Source organism: Andrographis paniculata, unplaced genomic scaffold (assembly GCF_009805555.1).
Source record: "Andrographis paniculata isolate CXL003 unplaced genomic scaffold, ASM980555v1 Contig60END, whole genome shotgun sequence".
NCBI classification, from domain to species: domain Eukaryota; kingdom Viridiplantae; phylum Streptophyta; class Magnoliopsida; order Lamiales; family Acanthaceae; genus Andrographis; species Andrographis paniculata.
Genome location: NW_026137596.1, coordinates 4,109,298 through 4,124,673, shown reverse-complemented (window position 1 = coordinate 4,124,673; position 15,376 = coordinate 4,109,298). Strand labels below are relative to the sequence as shown.

General features: G+C 36.3%; 2 protein-coding genes across 2 annotated transcripts; one reads left to right on the top strand and one right to left on the bottom strand.

Annotated features, from left to right (window-relative positions):
* The first annotated feature begins 1,275 nt into the window (after positions 1-1,275).
* LOC127260165 (peptide-N4-(N-acetyl-beta-glucosaminyl)asparagine amidase A-like) lies at positions 1,276-3,241 on the top strand. Its single transcript, XM_051287857.1, has one exon. The coding sequence runs from the start codon at positions 1,344-1,346 to the stop codon at positions 3,057-3,059; it is 1,716 nt and encodes a 571-aa protein (XP_051143814.1). The 5' UTR covers positions 1,276-1,343; the 3' UTR covers positions 3,060-3,241.
* Positions 3,242-4,384: 1,143 nt separating this feature from the next.
* Positions 4,385-7,884, bottom strand: LOC127260042 (probable methyltransferase PMT23). The gene is made up of 8 exons (XM_051287685.1): positions 7,133-7,884; positions 6,708-6,857; positions 5,944-6,214; positions 5,761-5,871; positions 5,508-5,682; positions 5,197-5,439; positions 4,923-5,117; positions 4,385-4,849 (listed from the first exon to the last, which is right to left on the bottom strand). Exons 1-8 carry the CDS (start codon positions 7,640-7,642, stop codon positions 4,654-4,656), a joined length of 1,851 nt encoding a protein of 616 aa, XP_051143642.1. The 5' UTR covers positions 7,643-7,884; the 3' UTR covers positions 4,385-4,653.
* Between the last annotated feature and the right edge of the window lie 7,492 nt (positions 7,885-15,376).

Genomic DNA, 15,376 nt, shown 5'->3' with positions numbered 1-15,376 from the left:
AAATATTTTTTCAACTTACAATATAGTACACAAATAACATTACATTTATATCACATAATACTAATAAGATTATTTTAGTCTTTTTTACTTTATTTATACAATATTCCACTATAACACCAATATTTTTAAAACTCTATGCAAAAAACAAATAAATATATAGATATGAAATAAGATTACTTTGTAGCTACCTATTGAAGAAATCATAAGGAACTCACACGACATTTGATTGTTCCATCCCACGCCTACGCCGTCTCTAAGATAAAGCGGTTATTTTTGTTCAAAAACTCATTAAAAATATCTAAAGATTCTATGGATAATGTACGAGTATAAAGCGGTGAGCACGACGGCGCCACTGGCTTTCTTAATTTATTTTATTCAACTTTCGTTGTTGCCTGTATTTTTTCTTTACTATTTGAACACGGGCGTGTTCGCCCATGTTTCTTTTAAATCAATTGCCGCACCAATTAATGTTGAGCCTACATTGTGACGGAAATGACTAAAGTTGATAAAAATTTGATTGAATGAAACTAGTTTTGATTAATTTTTAAGTATAGGATTAAAAATGAAAGAAAGTGATATTAAATGGATTGATTTTTTATCTTAAATTTATTTTAAAATTATCAATGTTAGTTATATAAAAAATAATATTATAATTCATTATTATTATTAACTAGTTAAATATTATTACTTTAAATATATATATTAATAAAAGAGGTCAATTATCATAATCTTGCTAATGAACAAGCACATAAGATAAAATCTTTCCTAATCAAATGTAAACAATTTCCTTAATAAAGTAAAAAAAAAATGGAATTATTAGTTTTGCTCAGTGTTTTAATTTAAAGTGTTTTTTTAATTTTTTTTAATGTATTGTATGAATATTATAAAAAAAAAAATAATATTTTGTATTGAATATTAATTTTTATAAGAGAGTAATATATATAAATATATTATATTAAAAATAGTATAAAAAAAAAATTAATTTGCCCAAACAAACCAAGTTTAGTTTATTTCTTGAATTTATTTTCTTTACTCCAAATTCTTATGATTTCTATAAAATGTATATACATATTATTTTTATAAAATATAATATCTAATTCATTTTAGAAAAAAATAATCTTAATAATAAAATATTTAGGATCTGTTTAATTGTGAGTTTTTTTTACCAAATTTTAATATTTTAATTTTTTTTACATTTAAAATATTAGAGTAGCTATTTTATTATTCAAAATTAAAATCAAATTAAAATCTTAAAGGAAAAACACCTTTTCTTTCATAAATTGTTTGCCATCTTATCAGTAACCTAAATTTTCAGGAAATTCTCTACTCTACTGTACTTCACCATGTGTCTACGCCCTCTCCTCCTCCTCTTCCTCCTCCTTCACCGCTCCTCCGCCGCCGCACTGCCGCCGCGGAGCCGCCACTTTTACTTCTCCGATTACTCATGGAGCGCCGCGCAGCAGCCATCGCCGGAGTCAATCGAAGTCTCACGCCCTCTCCCCTTCGATTCGCTCATTCCTTCATGCACGCTTCCTCTTCTCTCCCACAGCTTCGGCAACACCGTCGGCCTCCCCGCCACCGTCGCCGACTACTCCCCTCCTACTGACTGCACCTGGTCGCGCGCGGTTCTGCAACTCTCAGCTTCCTGTAACGGCTCGCAGTCGGACCAGATTGCCGCCGTCTGGCTCTCCGGCGCGGAGCTCCTCCGTACCAGCACGCCTAACCCTACGTCGGACGGAATATTCTGGAATGTACGAAAGGATGTTTCTAGATACTCCTCTCTCCTCCAGAAATCAAACATTAGCTTGGCGGTTATGCTCGAGAACGCCGTTAACGGCGTTAATGACGGCGTTTACCTGCTGAATCTCACTTTTATGTACTATAACGGTGCCGGAATTAGTAACGCCGATGATACCTTCGATTTTCCGATGTCTATGGAGGTTTCGAATTTGGAGGATGCCTTCAGTTTGAACGAAAATCCAGCGGATTTGATTGTTCCTATCTCCGCAAGTGGAGGCGAAGGATTTTGGTTCAAAATTGAGAGTGAATCCGACGCCATTAACGAACAGATTCAAGTTCCTGCAAACACATACAGAGCTGTGATCGAGATTTACGTTTCCTTCCACGGAAACGACGAGTCCTGGTACTCAAATCCGCCCAATTCCTACATCGCGAAGAATCATTTGCTCACAGAAAGGGGAAACGGAGCCTACCGCGAAATCGAGGTGAAGATCGACGGTTTCTCCGTCGGATCAGTGATTCCATTGCCGGTGATATATTCCGGAGGGATCAATCCTTTCTTCTGGAAGCCTCTGGCTCCGATCGGCGCATTCGATCTGCCTTCATACCAGCTCGAACTAACTCCAATCCTCAGCAAATTGCTCGATTCGAGGAGCCACACGTTCCAGATTCAGGTAACCGACGCGATTTCGTATTGGCTAGTGGATGCAAATCTGCATCTATGGCAGGATCATAAGTCGACAAATGTTCTCGCTGGCGGAATCAGGTACAGAAATCCTAAAACTCGAGTGCAACGCAGCGAGCAGTTCCGATGGCTGGACGGCAGGGCGGTGGTGCAGAGCAACAGGCTGTGTGAGTTCAAAGGCTGGGTGTCGTACAGCGGCGGCAATTTCACGGCAGCGGTGGAGCACAAACTGGTGGTGGACAACACGGTGGAGTTCAACCGCCAGGGGAAGGAGAAGCTGCTGAAAGTGCAGGTGGAAATGAGGACAATAACCAAAGGGAAATTTCAGAGTATGGAAAGCTCAAACATGGAGGCAGAGGCAAAGTATTATCTCCGTTCAGTAACAAGCGAATTTCCGGCGACAATGGCGAGGCTGGAGAATCGGGTGGAGGGGAGGAAGGTGAGGGGGCAGTGGTCGAAGGATTATGACAACATGCAGCAATGCAGAGGGGCGGCGTCGGGGCCGGCGACGACTTATCATAGGTATGAAGAGAGGGATCGGGCGGGATGCTACCGGCGCCGGGTTTATGCGAGAGATGGGTCGATCGCGAGCGATACGACGACGAATCCCTGTGGAGGTTCTGCAGCTGTTTGATTAGGTTTCCATGGCGTTTTCATGGAGGTTTGTGTGTGTTTGAAGGTGCATTAGAGGGCTTGGTGATGGATGTTTGATTTGTTCTACTTGTGGGTCTTATGTTTGTATGGAGTAATAATCTCTCCATCTCCACCTTCCTCTTGTAAAATTATGCATAATAATAGTAACATTTTAATGTTAAATGATATAGGCAAAAAGTAAAATAAAATTATTATTAAAAAATTATTAAATAACTGATAAAAAATTATTGAAAAATAAATAAAAATAATAGTGATATTATTGTTGTTTGTTAAATTAAAAGTAATAAAATTATGGAAAGATAAAATTATTTATTATAAATAAATTATGAATAACGACGGTTCAACTGACAAATCACACTAGACTAATCATACGTGGCAGGTGACCTGAGAGGTCGGGGATTTGAAAGTCATGAATCCAACCCCACACACCTGTATGAACACATTCTATTTAGAAGGCTTTTTGCACTCCATATTTGCTCTTAATTGGCCGAAGAATAGCCATCTAATCGTTACTTGGTAACCACCGATCATGAGAGAGTTTTACGAGGTTTTCTCAACCGAATAAAATTATTTATTTTTAAGATAAATTTATAATACTTTTTATACGAAGGAGATCGTGATTCCAAAACTCTTCATATTCCTTTATTCCATCCAATAAAAATATAACATGCGGCGAAAGCTAATTTATTTTTTTATTTTTTTAAAATTTGCGAATAATTTCACACGTTGCAATTTGTAAATCAATCCATCTGGACAAAACTGTGCGAAATTCATTTTTTCGATTCCTTCCACAATCATCGCATCGTCCGATTCTCATATCGTCCTCCAGCGTCCACTTCGTCGTTGAATTGTCGTTATCGCCTGCCAGTCGTCCACACCGACCAATACTTTCGGATAAATAAAAAAATAAATTAATTTTCACCACGGGTGTGTTTGTTTGGGGGTTTGAATTTTGAGTTGGCATTTGAATAGAAAAAATTTTGAATTTGAATAATTGTATGATGTGATATAAACATGTGTGATGTGATGTTTTGAATGTAAAATTGATTTTTAGTATAATATAAAAAATAAAAAATAGGTGTTTGATTTGATTTTTTTGGGGGAAAAATTTTGGATGAATAGTAAAATTTTGATGATAAAATTCTTCAAACGAACAAACCCGTGCATGTCATTTTTTACCAACTATCCCCTCAGCTTTTTATACTATTTATCCTACGAAATTTCTTATATTAAATTAAAATATGTATAAAACACATTTATCTATATTAAAACGAAAAATAAATAAATATATATATATATATATTATGCGATTTATCTTGTTTTTAACTTTACCAACTCAACTTCTCGTATCTAAAAAAAAATAAAAATACAGTAATACGAAACACAATGTGAAAACCCCCCCCCCCCCACGTGTGTAACAAAATCGAAATAATTGTTCGTGTGGTATATTGTTCTTGTTCCTCAAAACATAACTCTCCCCTGTTCGCGCAAAAACTACGAACACAATATGAATATTAAGTTACAAAAGACATACCTCACTATACATACACTTCCTTCATCTTCACCCTTCATCTTCAGTTCCCCGCCGGCGGCCGCCAAAACCCTTTCCGGCAAACCAGAAACTTGTCCCGATAAACTCCGACGTCCCAGTGAAGGGATTTCAAAATCGGCTTCAGCCTCACCGCGACGTCCAGCGTGTCTTGAACCACCACGTACCCGCCCGGTCTCAATATCCTGTCCATTTCCGCGGCCACTTCTACCAGATCGCATCTGAGAAACGCAGATTCGATTATCCACAGCTCGCTCTTATTCGAGTCAAATCATAAACATAAAAAACACGTACCTTTTCGACACATTCCCAAGAAGGAAGCTCGAGTGAAGAAGATCGTAGGTCCGAGGGTATGTGTTGAAAGATTCGCACCAATCGTGGTATACGCCGATCATCCCTCTGTCGAAGATGACGGGAAGAGTATCCGGTTCGTGGATAGGGACGACGTTCATCACCCACACGGGGAGGTTTATGAGCGCAGCCGCGAATCTGCGGCGAAATGCCAAAAAAGCAAGAAATCAATTTTCGCCGTAAATCCTTCGATTCAAATTAATCAGAGTGTACAAACCCTCCGTAGCCTGCGTTCATGTCCATAACGTTTCTCACGCTCGACCAATTTACGTCGATGCCGCCTTGATAAACCTCCGAGACGAGCGCAGACCAGTGCCGGGTAACGCCTCTAAAAGCTTCTGCAGCATCCGGTTGTGCCGGGAGGCTTCTGGGTTGTTCGGTGAGACGTTTTGGCCAGGGCGGCGGCCATATGTTGGAGTCTTCGGGAAGAGGCGCGAGGCAATCGTCGAGCGGCGCATACCTAGCGTGATTTGGTAAACGATTCATACGACGACGATAAAATAGGATCAAATCGACGACATTTTATACCATGAGCTATTTCGCTTGTTTCCGGATTCGCATAGCGGCGGATCCTTCTTTTCTCGGCTCTGATAGCAGGCGGACAACGAAGGTTTCTGATAAACGACGACGCCGATTTGGGATGATTCAAAAAACGTCTTCTCCACCGTCTCCCAGCAGATCGATTTTGTCAGAGCCACCATAGCTGCAAAAGAAATCGAATGTCTCGCAATGTCAAGTCAGTCGATTAGGCGACGAAAATCATCAGTGGGAGAATACTAACATTTCCAGACATTCTGATCTCTTTCGTTGTTTTTATAAACCGGCGTCGCTGACCATACGAAATATCCTCCGGGCCGGAGAATTCTGTTCAGCTCCATCAACGGTTTCCCACCTGCAATAGCATCGAATGAGTATAGAACATTCGACGATAATCGAGACGAGTATTGTGTGGGGTGAGCCATACCGTCGCCGTCCCAATGGACCCGACAACGAGCACAGTGAATAAGATCGTAAGAATTGTCCGGGAACGGCAGCTTTTGCGTTCCGATCACCGAGAGCGTAGCCGGGATTCCTCGTTCGAGGGCAAATTGTATTTGAGCCTCGTGTTCATCTTTTGGGGCAAACGACATCGTGAGGACATTTCTCTCCATCATTGCACCGCCAAAGCTCGCAACGCCACAACCAACATCAAGAATCACCCGCATTTTCTTCCCCAACTCAATTTCCGGTAAAGCCTGTGTTGTAACGAATTATGATTAATGATCGAATAACAGATAGAAACGTAAAGAAGACACAGATCTACGTAATTCACCAACAACGTGTTTGCTACATCCATGGACAGAAACGAAGAACAGATTTATTGAGGATGGTAGGTTACATATTACATATACTAATTTTTGATACAGATTAACCTAGATTACATATCTCTAAAGTCTATTCAAATAAACTAAAAAAATACATCAAACGGGCTCAGTCCAATATGAACTCAAAAGCTCAATGCTCAATGTATAACACGAAACCTCATATAAATGGCAAATTAGATTCAAAGCATAATCAAAACCACGATCAAGACATGGAATCCCTAAATATCGTATTCTAAACAAGAGGGCACGAATCAAATCGAGCAGTAAATTGTAAGAAACCGTGAATCTCGCAAATGAAACCATTCGACTCATATGCATTTGCACAAGCTCTATATCTAAAAATCAGATGTATTGAACTAACTACCTTCACGAGGGAGTTAATGTACTCGTCGACTCCATTCTTGAACTGCGTCCCGCCGCCTGGGAAGACGAAATAGTCGCCTGATTTCACCACCCAATGCTGGTCTTTCTTATATTCGACGAGCTTTGGGTGAGGAACATTGTTGTACCATATCTGCAATACTTATCCAATCAAGAAATTGAACATCCAAACATCCAAATTCATCGTCTCCACATAACCACATCGATCAATGCATAAACACAAAAACAAATTGAATCAAGTAATCAGTTCAATTCAGTGGTGTAATCTCAACATCGAAGTTCCTAAATCCATGAATTATCTGAAGTTCAGAACAAGTTCATCGAACTCTTAACAGACATTTCAACAAACACCTTGTATGCACACTGAAATATACAAAACCTTACCACCGAAGGAACCAGTCATCTCACCATATCCCTGCTCTTCGGCCACGCCACCGGAGCTCGATATCCGGCGGGCAACGGAACCAAGCATCTCGGACTCGGATCGGGGCAGTGCCTCTCCCGGTGCTCCATGTGCCTGCGCGACGGCAGCTTCTTAATCGCCTCCGAGTTATCCAAGCACGGTATGTAATCCACCGCCGACGATCCCTTGCAGAGCTCCCACTCCACCCCGACCACGCGGTCGTCGTCGTCGTCACCGACCGCACCGGAGTAGTCGACGGCCCCACCGACATTAGTTTCGTTGGCAGTTACGGTTGAATTGGCGATTCCCGAGCTATTGTTGAGCAAAACGCCGCCGTTTGGTGGACCGCCGGGAAGAGACGAGCGCTGATCGGAGACGAAGGAGACCGGCTCGGTTAGAAACTCGGAGTCGGAGATTAGAAGGTAAGTGAGGAAAATGAGCAGGAGGAAGAAGACGAGTGCGAACGCGTTTTTCTTTTCTTTCCAGAAATTGGGAATCATCGATGATATCGCCATTTCTGATTCGTGATGAACGGATTCTAGCTTCGGATCTTTGGTTGCGCAAACATGGCAGAGATGAAAGAGCTGTATGTCGTCGATTGGATTCAAGATCTGCGAGTCTGCAACTGGTTGATTTGCTGGGGGAATGGGAAAGGGACGAGTATGATATGGAGGTCCGGGAGTTCGAGACCGGATAGATCTTTGCCGTAGAAGATTGTGGGTCCTTTGAGATTAGCGGCTCAGATCTTCCGGCGTTGAGCGGCGTGGGAAATTTGTGGTGGAGTGTGTGACAGTCTCAGCTGATATCACATCATAGAAAGCATTTATTAGAGGACAGGGTCAGAGATGTTTGTTTGTATTTTATTACTACTATTGGTTTATAAGTAATAATTATTGTAGTGATGGTAAAATGGAAGAAGATCATGGGACGAGGTTTAATTACATTTTTGGTATGGTTTGTAAAGAAACATTTTAATGTCCAGATTTGTGTTTTAGCTGTACTCGTTGTTTTGGGTTCAATTGGATTTCTTGCTGTTTTGGGTGTCAATGGTTCCAATTTTAATATTTATATTTATTTTTTGTACTCGGATACAAAAACATATTAAGAAATTAATAATTTAGTCGTCCCAATACAATAATCTTATTTACTATTTTTATCTGTCTTAAAACAATTGTCTTATTTTCATAAATAATTATATCACTATAAAATTATCTCTACTTTATTATTATTATTATTACACAATTGTCACTACTTTTTACGATAATATACTCACAAGGGCAAAAAAATCGTTTATCCTTACTTTTTATCAACTACCAATATAATATCAATATTTTTTAAATCTTGTGTACAACACAATAAGACTATACTTTTGGGACAGAGGAAGCAGTATTTTATTAGTTAATCGAAGTATGTAAGAAATTTTGACATTTTTGCCCTTTAATTTTATGTAAAAAATAATTATATATGTAGTATATATGAAATTTGTACTTTGAAGTGGAGCGGACAAAAATAGTAAAAATAGTAATTTGAATTGGGATGATAAAGTATATTTTCGTAAGAAATATACAAAAACAGTGTAAAGACTAAATTGTCTTTATATTTTTTTTAAGTAAAGGTAAGATAGTAAATAAATATAAAAAATATTAATAGTTAGTAATAAGGTCCTCAGTTACTAAAAAAAACATATAAATCTTTCAATTGGACGGATGGAACTATAAATATGTAAACCTTAGAAGTACGAGGGATTATATTGTACTCCCTCCGTCTCAGCTAATTTATTTCATTTATCTTAGGCATTGAGTTTCAGGTATTGTATAATTAACAAGTAAGTAAAAAGTGTATTAGTGAAAATTATATGATTTAATAAAAATAATTATACTCTCTCCGTTCCATTGAAAAGTTGTCATTTTCTAATTTCGTCCGTCCCAAAACAAGGTTATCATTTCCTAATTTACTAGTTGTACTACCTACCTAACACAATAAATATCCTTCAAACTTACACTATATTACACAAATGTCATTATTTTTATATTACACAATACTAAAAGGGGCATTTTTGTCTTTTTCACTATAACTCATTATAATACTAATATTCAAGAATCTACGTGCAAAAAATAAACAACAACTTTGAACCGGGACGGAGGGAGTAGATTAATATAAATAGTTTAATTAAAATTATAAATTATAAATTATAAATTTTTAAATGTAATTAAAATGTATAATTATATTTTCAGAAATAAAAGAACAAACTATATGATATGAAAGAAAATAGAAAAAATAGACAAATTAAGTTAACGAAAAAATATAATTTATATAGTAATTATTTTTATAATATTTAGGGAGAATTATGCAAAAAAAACATAAAACATACAAAGTTTTTTTTTTTTTTTTTTTTTATCAAAAATACTCCTCCGTCCCAATTCAATTACTCATTTTATTATTTTCTTTAGGATTAATTTTTCTATTATAATAAAAATAATTATATACACAAATATTTTTAACTTTTACAAAAATATATTCCATCGGTCCTGTCAAAGATGATCCTTTGTTTTTTTTTATCTCATAAAAGATAATTATTTTCTATTTTTAATAAATTTATTCATTTTATACATTATAAATAGAGCTGTCAAAATGAGTTTTGAGGTTATTACGGCCTAAACAAATACAGTTCAGGGCTACTTCTAGAGACTTCTCAAGTGTAGGGGCAACAGGAGGATGACCAAGTTGGAAGGCGTCGGGAAAATAGAGACGGAACCATAGTTCCAGGAACCAAAAATGACCCGACGCAGCAGTGTCTAATTTTTTACCATCTTTATCAGTAAGGCAGACACTAACCCTGGATAGCCTTCAAAGAGATTGACAATGAAAATGGTGCCTAATGAAAAGAATCGACCCGAGGCTATGTGTATAGCAAGATCAAGATGAGAAGGGAGGACACATTTCGAAGGGGAAACTACAACATACTTACAGAGCAAAAAGAGCAGAAAGACTGTGTGTTCTCGGTCGATTACAGGGGTCCCGTCTGCTCCTTGTTGGTCTATTAGGAATTTAGTCCAGCCCCATTATTTCACGTCTGTCAGAGACCAGCCCAAGTGGTCTGAGTTGGGCTCCTGCCCATCTAGGGTACCCATTACAGGGTCTTCCCCAACAATTGGCAGATGGGTGATCATGGCCACGTCTATGAGAGTGGGGCCGATGGGGGCTGTTGGAAGAAGAAAGGTACAAACCTCATGATGCTATAACGCCGCCATGGCCAGGAGAACTTTCTCATGTAAATGACATGGGAGAGTTGATAGACGTATGGCTTGGTCGATTTGTTGAGTTTTCCATTACTCCTGGTAATGTTCTGCTACTCGTTGGTACCAGGTACGATATGGATCATTGGGGTCCGTCAAGTGCGTTTTGATGTTGTCATGGAGGCGAGTGGCGTTGTAGTTGGGGTTGTTGATCGCCAGCAGATTCTTTGCCTCTAGAATTTCTCTCATTCGGTTGAAGTCTTCGGCAGTTGTGCAATATGGACGAACAGTTGGAGTGCGTATTTTCGTCGACACAAGAGCAGTTTTAGGGAATGATCCGTCAACAGGGAGTGTAGGGATGCATTGATTCGCCATGGCTAGAATTGTAGAGATTATGATCTACCAAAGGGTTTTAAAGAAAGAAAGGTTTTGTGGGATCAGGAGCAGTTGCCAAGGTAATTTCTCAGTAGGGTTGTGATTTGTGAACTTCCAAACGACGATTGAGAAATGGCGTTTGAAAGTCCTTTGGCAGCGGGCAAGTTGTTACGTATGAAATTTAGAATTAGGTTTAAAAGCCCAAGGAAAAAAGAAAAATGGGCCTAGCAATCGAGTCGATTGAACTGGCCGAGGGGCACTGTGGGAAACACAGGTAAAATGGATATATTTCTAAGGAAACAGCGGGTCGGAAAGTCCTCAGGTCGGGAAGTCCTCAGGTCTGGAAGTCATCAGGTTGGAAGGTCATCAGGTCGAGAAGTCATCAGGTCGGAAGGTCCTCAGGTCGGAAAGTCCTCAGGACGGAAAGTCCGCAGGTCGGACGGTCCTCAGATCGGGAAGTCCGTAGGTCGGAAAGTCCCCAGGACGGATAGTCCGCAGGTCGGAAGATCCTCAGGTCGGGAGGTCTGCAGGTCGGATGGTCTTTAAGTCGGGAGGTTTGCGGTTGGACCAATAAGTCGGATGGTCTGTAAGTCGGGAGGTCTGCGGCTGGACCAATAAGTCAGATGGTCTTTAGGTCGGGAGGTTTGTGACCAGACCAAATAAGGTGGAAGATTTGCAGTCGGGCCAAGGAGGCGGAAAGTCTGCGGTCGGTCCAGGGAGTTAAGTGAGAATGATACTGTGGTCGGTTGAGAACACGTGTCAGGAGGAGAAGGGTTAGCAGACGGTTGAAAAAGAGACATTGTAACCGTTTGGGCGGCGGTTTCTAGTACTGTTTCTCAAGGGATATTTAAGGATTTGGATTTTTCGGGAGAAATCATCTTCAATCAACTTCAACAAAGTAAAGTCAGATTCGGGGATCACCACTTTAAATTTTCAGTATTTTTGTTTTCCAGTTAATTATCTTATGTACTGTACAGTGTTTAGAGATTCCTAATTTCAGACGCTAATTAATCAAATTTAAAGATATTTTCCATATCTTTGAATTTTACTTTTTATTTATTAAAAAAATACATCAACAATAATAATAATAATAATAATGTCAATGGGAAGACCTAAGTTCAACTTGAACTAAAGAATTGAATTACATGCTGCGTATTGGCAAAAATTAGAGTTTTAATTATTATTAATAAACTTTAGAACAAAACATTAAAATCATATTTATTATTAAACATGTTTCGCCCAAGTCATATTTATTACTTGTTGACTTTGTAATAGTTAAACCTCAATTATTTGTAGGTCTAATTTAAATTCAAGTTGTACATATTGAATTGTAAATTATGTCATGTTTATTTGTAAAATTTATCTATAATATATTTATAATTTTATTACTTCTTCATTATATTTTCATTAATTTTTTTTATAATACTTTCATATTAATTTTTAAATATTCTATTTTTTATACTAATATATATATTACTTCAAGTAAGCAATATCACAATTCTTCAAAATGTTTTTATAATTTTTTATTACTATTAATAAAAAATTTACAAATTATAAAATACGTGTATTCTTTTGAGGGTTTGTATTTTGTGTTTGTAATTCGAATAGTAAAATTTTGAATTGAAATTATTATATATTGTAATATAAATAAGTTTTTTAATGTTATCTTTTAAATATAAAAGTACACTATAAAAAATAAAAATAGATATTTAATTTGATATTCTTAAATAAATGATGAAAAGTAAAATAATGAGTAAAAACTTAAAAAAACACACCATCTCAACAAGAAATTGTAAAGTTATCATCTCAACAAGAAATTGTAAAGTTATATTAAAACTACAAACACTAAAATACTATATATATATATATATATATATATAAACTAATCGATATGATTCATAATATATAGTATATATATATTGGAGACACTAAAAATATATCTCTAAATTCAATTAAATATCATGTATTTTGAAAGAAAATAAAATTCCAATGAAATAAATATCAACCATTAATGAAAAAATCTGCATAAAATATAAGATATCGTACAAATATTAAGTGCATAAATAGAACCATCAAAAATTTGACAGCAAAATAAATTAATCGTGTCAATAAATGAAGTATATAAATTAATATCTTTCGAAAAAGACAATAATATAAAGATCTTGGCAATAAAGAAAGACACGCAATCAAATCCTTCAGAAATATAAAACGACATCTGATGGAAAATGAAAGATTATAAAATCTTTCTGTTGGCCAATTAGAACGTGCCATGGGGCACCATTAAAAAAGGAAGTCGAGGCCATGGTCAGTTCATTTGAGACACTTAAGTTACATCGAATATTCAAACAAAGGGGTAAGTTTCTAGACTCTTTCTATTGTTCTTTAAATTCTTCGTGTCCTTTGAAGCGTTTTTCGTCGAAAGTCACTAATTTTGACAAATGATTCAATATTGGTTGACGAATCGATGGAGTTAATGTTCTTTGTCGTATGCCTAAGCCAGAAGAAGGATCAAAACTTCCAAAGCTGTTGAGGAATTTGTCAAAGCCAAGGGAAGATCTTCAAAGTTTTTCTCAAAGATTCGAGGTGTTCATCGCGTTCTTCACCAAAGCATCAACTCGGCTCTCTTCGATCCAAAAGTCAAAGGAACACGCCGCCAAAAGTGTTATGGAACACCAAATGCACCTCTTCAAGGATTAAAGCTCCAAAAGCCGTTGAAGAATCCATCAAAGTCAAGGAAGAGCATCCAAAGTTCATCCCAAAGCTTTAAAGTGTTCATTGCGTTCTTCACTAAAGCATCAATCAGACACTCTTCGATCCAAAAGTCAAAGGGACACGCTGCCAAAATGTTATGGAGCACCAAATTCACCTCTTCAAGGATCAAAGCTCCAAAAGCCGTTGAAGAATCCATCAAAGCTAAGGAAGAAATCCAAAGTTCATTCCAAAGTTTGGAGGTGTTCATCGCGTTCTTCACCAAAGCATCAACCAGACTCTTTTCGATCCAAAAGTCAAAGGAACATGCTGCCAAAAGTGTTATGGAGCACCAAATCCACCTTCTCAAAGATCAAAGTCACGGATCATCCAAAGAAGACATCAAATTCAAATCCGACGATCAAATGCCCACACGGAGACCAAAGCTCTTCAAAAGCAGCGAAACCAAACTAAAAATCAAAGCCTCAGATCGTTCAAAGAGGACATCAAATCCAAAGCCGACGATCAAATCGCCCACACGAAGACCAAAGTCCTCTAAAAGATGGCGAAGTTAAACCAAAGATCAAAACTTCAGATCATTCAAAGAACACATCAAATCCAAAACCAGCGATCAAATCGACCACATGGAGATCAAAGTCCTCCAAAATGTGGCAAATCTAAATCAAAGATTAAAGTCTCGGATCGTCCAAAGAGGACATAAAATCCAAAGCCGACGATCAAATCGCCTGCACGGAGACCAAAGCCCTCCAAAGTCCGGCAAAATCAAACCGAAGACCAAATATCTTCGAATCAAAGAAGCCATAGAAAATTAAGTTGGAAAACAAATTGACCCGGAAGGAGAATCAAATGACTCATTAAGACCCGCTTTAAATCTAAATCAAATATAATTTGTACAAATTTTATATTTATTAAAAATAACACAAGTTTTTGTCTACATATATTATATCATCTCATTAATATTTTTACATTATATTAAAAATGATATATAGTATATCAAATAATAATTTTAATTTTAAATTTTATTACTAAGATACACACCTATATGCTCTTGTTTATTTGGTTTGTTTTTTTTTAAAAGAAAATTATGTAATAATTGTGATTTTCTGATAATAAATTATTATTATCTTTTAGAAAATTATTACATAAAAAAAAAATCCAAACAAAAATAAAAAGTAAAATCAAAATTTAAAAGAACACACAATTTATAATTCATAATAGTTTATAAGAATATATATATTTAAAAAGAATAAAATTAGGTTTTGCCGGAGGCTTATTTAGAACGCACTCAATGAATAATGGATGCAAATTTTTACATTATTTATCTAGAGCGCAATCGGCGAATAACGCCTCATCAAATATCTTCTATTTTTATTTTTTTATTCAATGAATAAATATTTTTATTTACATTCAAAATTATTTATTTTATTAATAAAATTTAATTTATATCAATTATAAATAAATAAATTTTATTTATTTATATTATACAAAATTTTATTTTCTACAAAATAAAAAATATTATACTCCCTTCGTCCACCTCTAAGGGTTACATTTACTTTTTGCGTCATTATACTTAATATTAAAAATATCTTTATATTTATATAGTTTTTTGTTCAAATGTCATTATATTAGTATTATAAGACACCGATGGCTTTTTGTAATTTTTTCTTAATTTTTACTACGTTCTGATATAATAATTAATATTCAAATATTAACATGCAAAAAGTAAATAGACTCTTAGAGCAGAATTTAAATGTATCTATTTGTTTTTTTCAAAGTTTTTTTTACACTTTTTTCCCAAAAAAATTAATACGCTATACATATTTATTATTTTTATATTTCATACCTAATTTCCTATATTTCACATAAAAAAAAAATTATTTTCCAAATATCTCACAAAACAAACGCATCAATTTTTAAAATATTTAAATA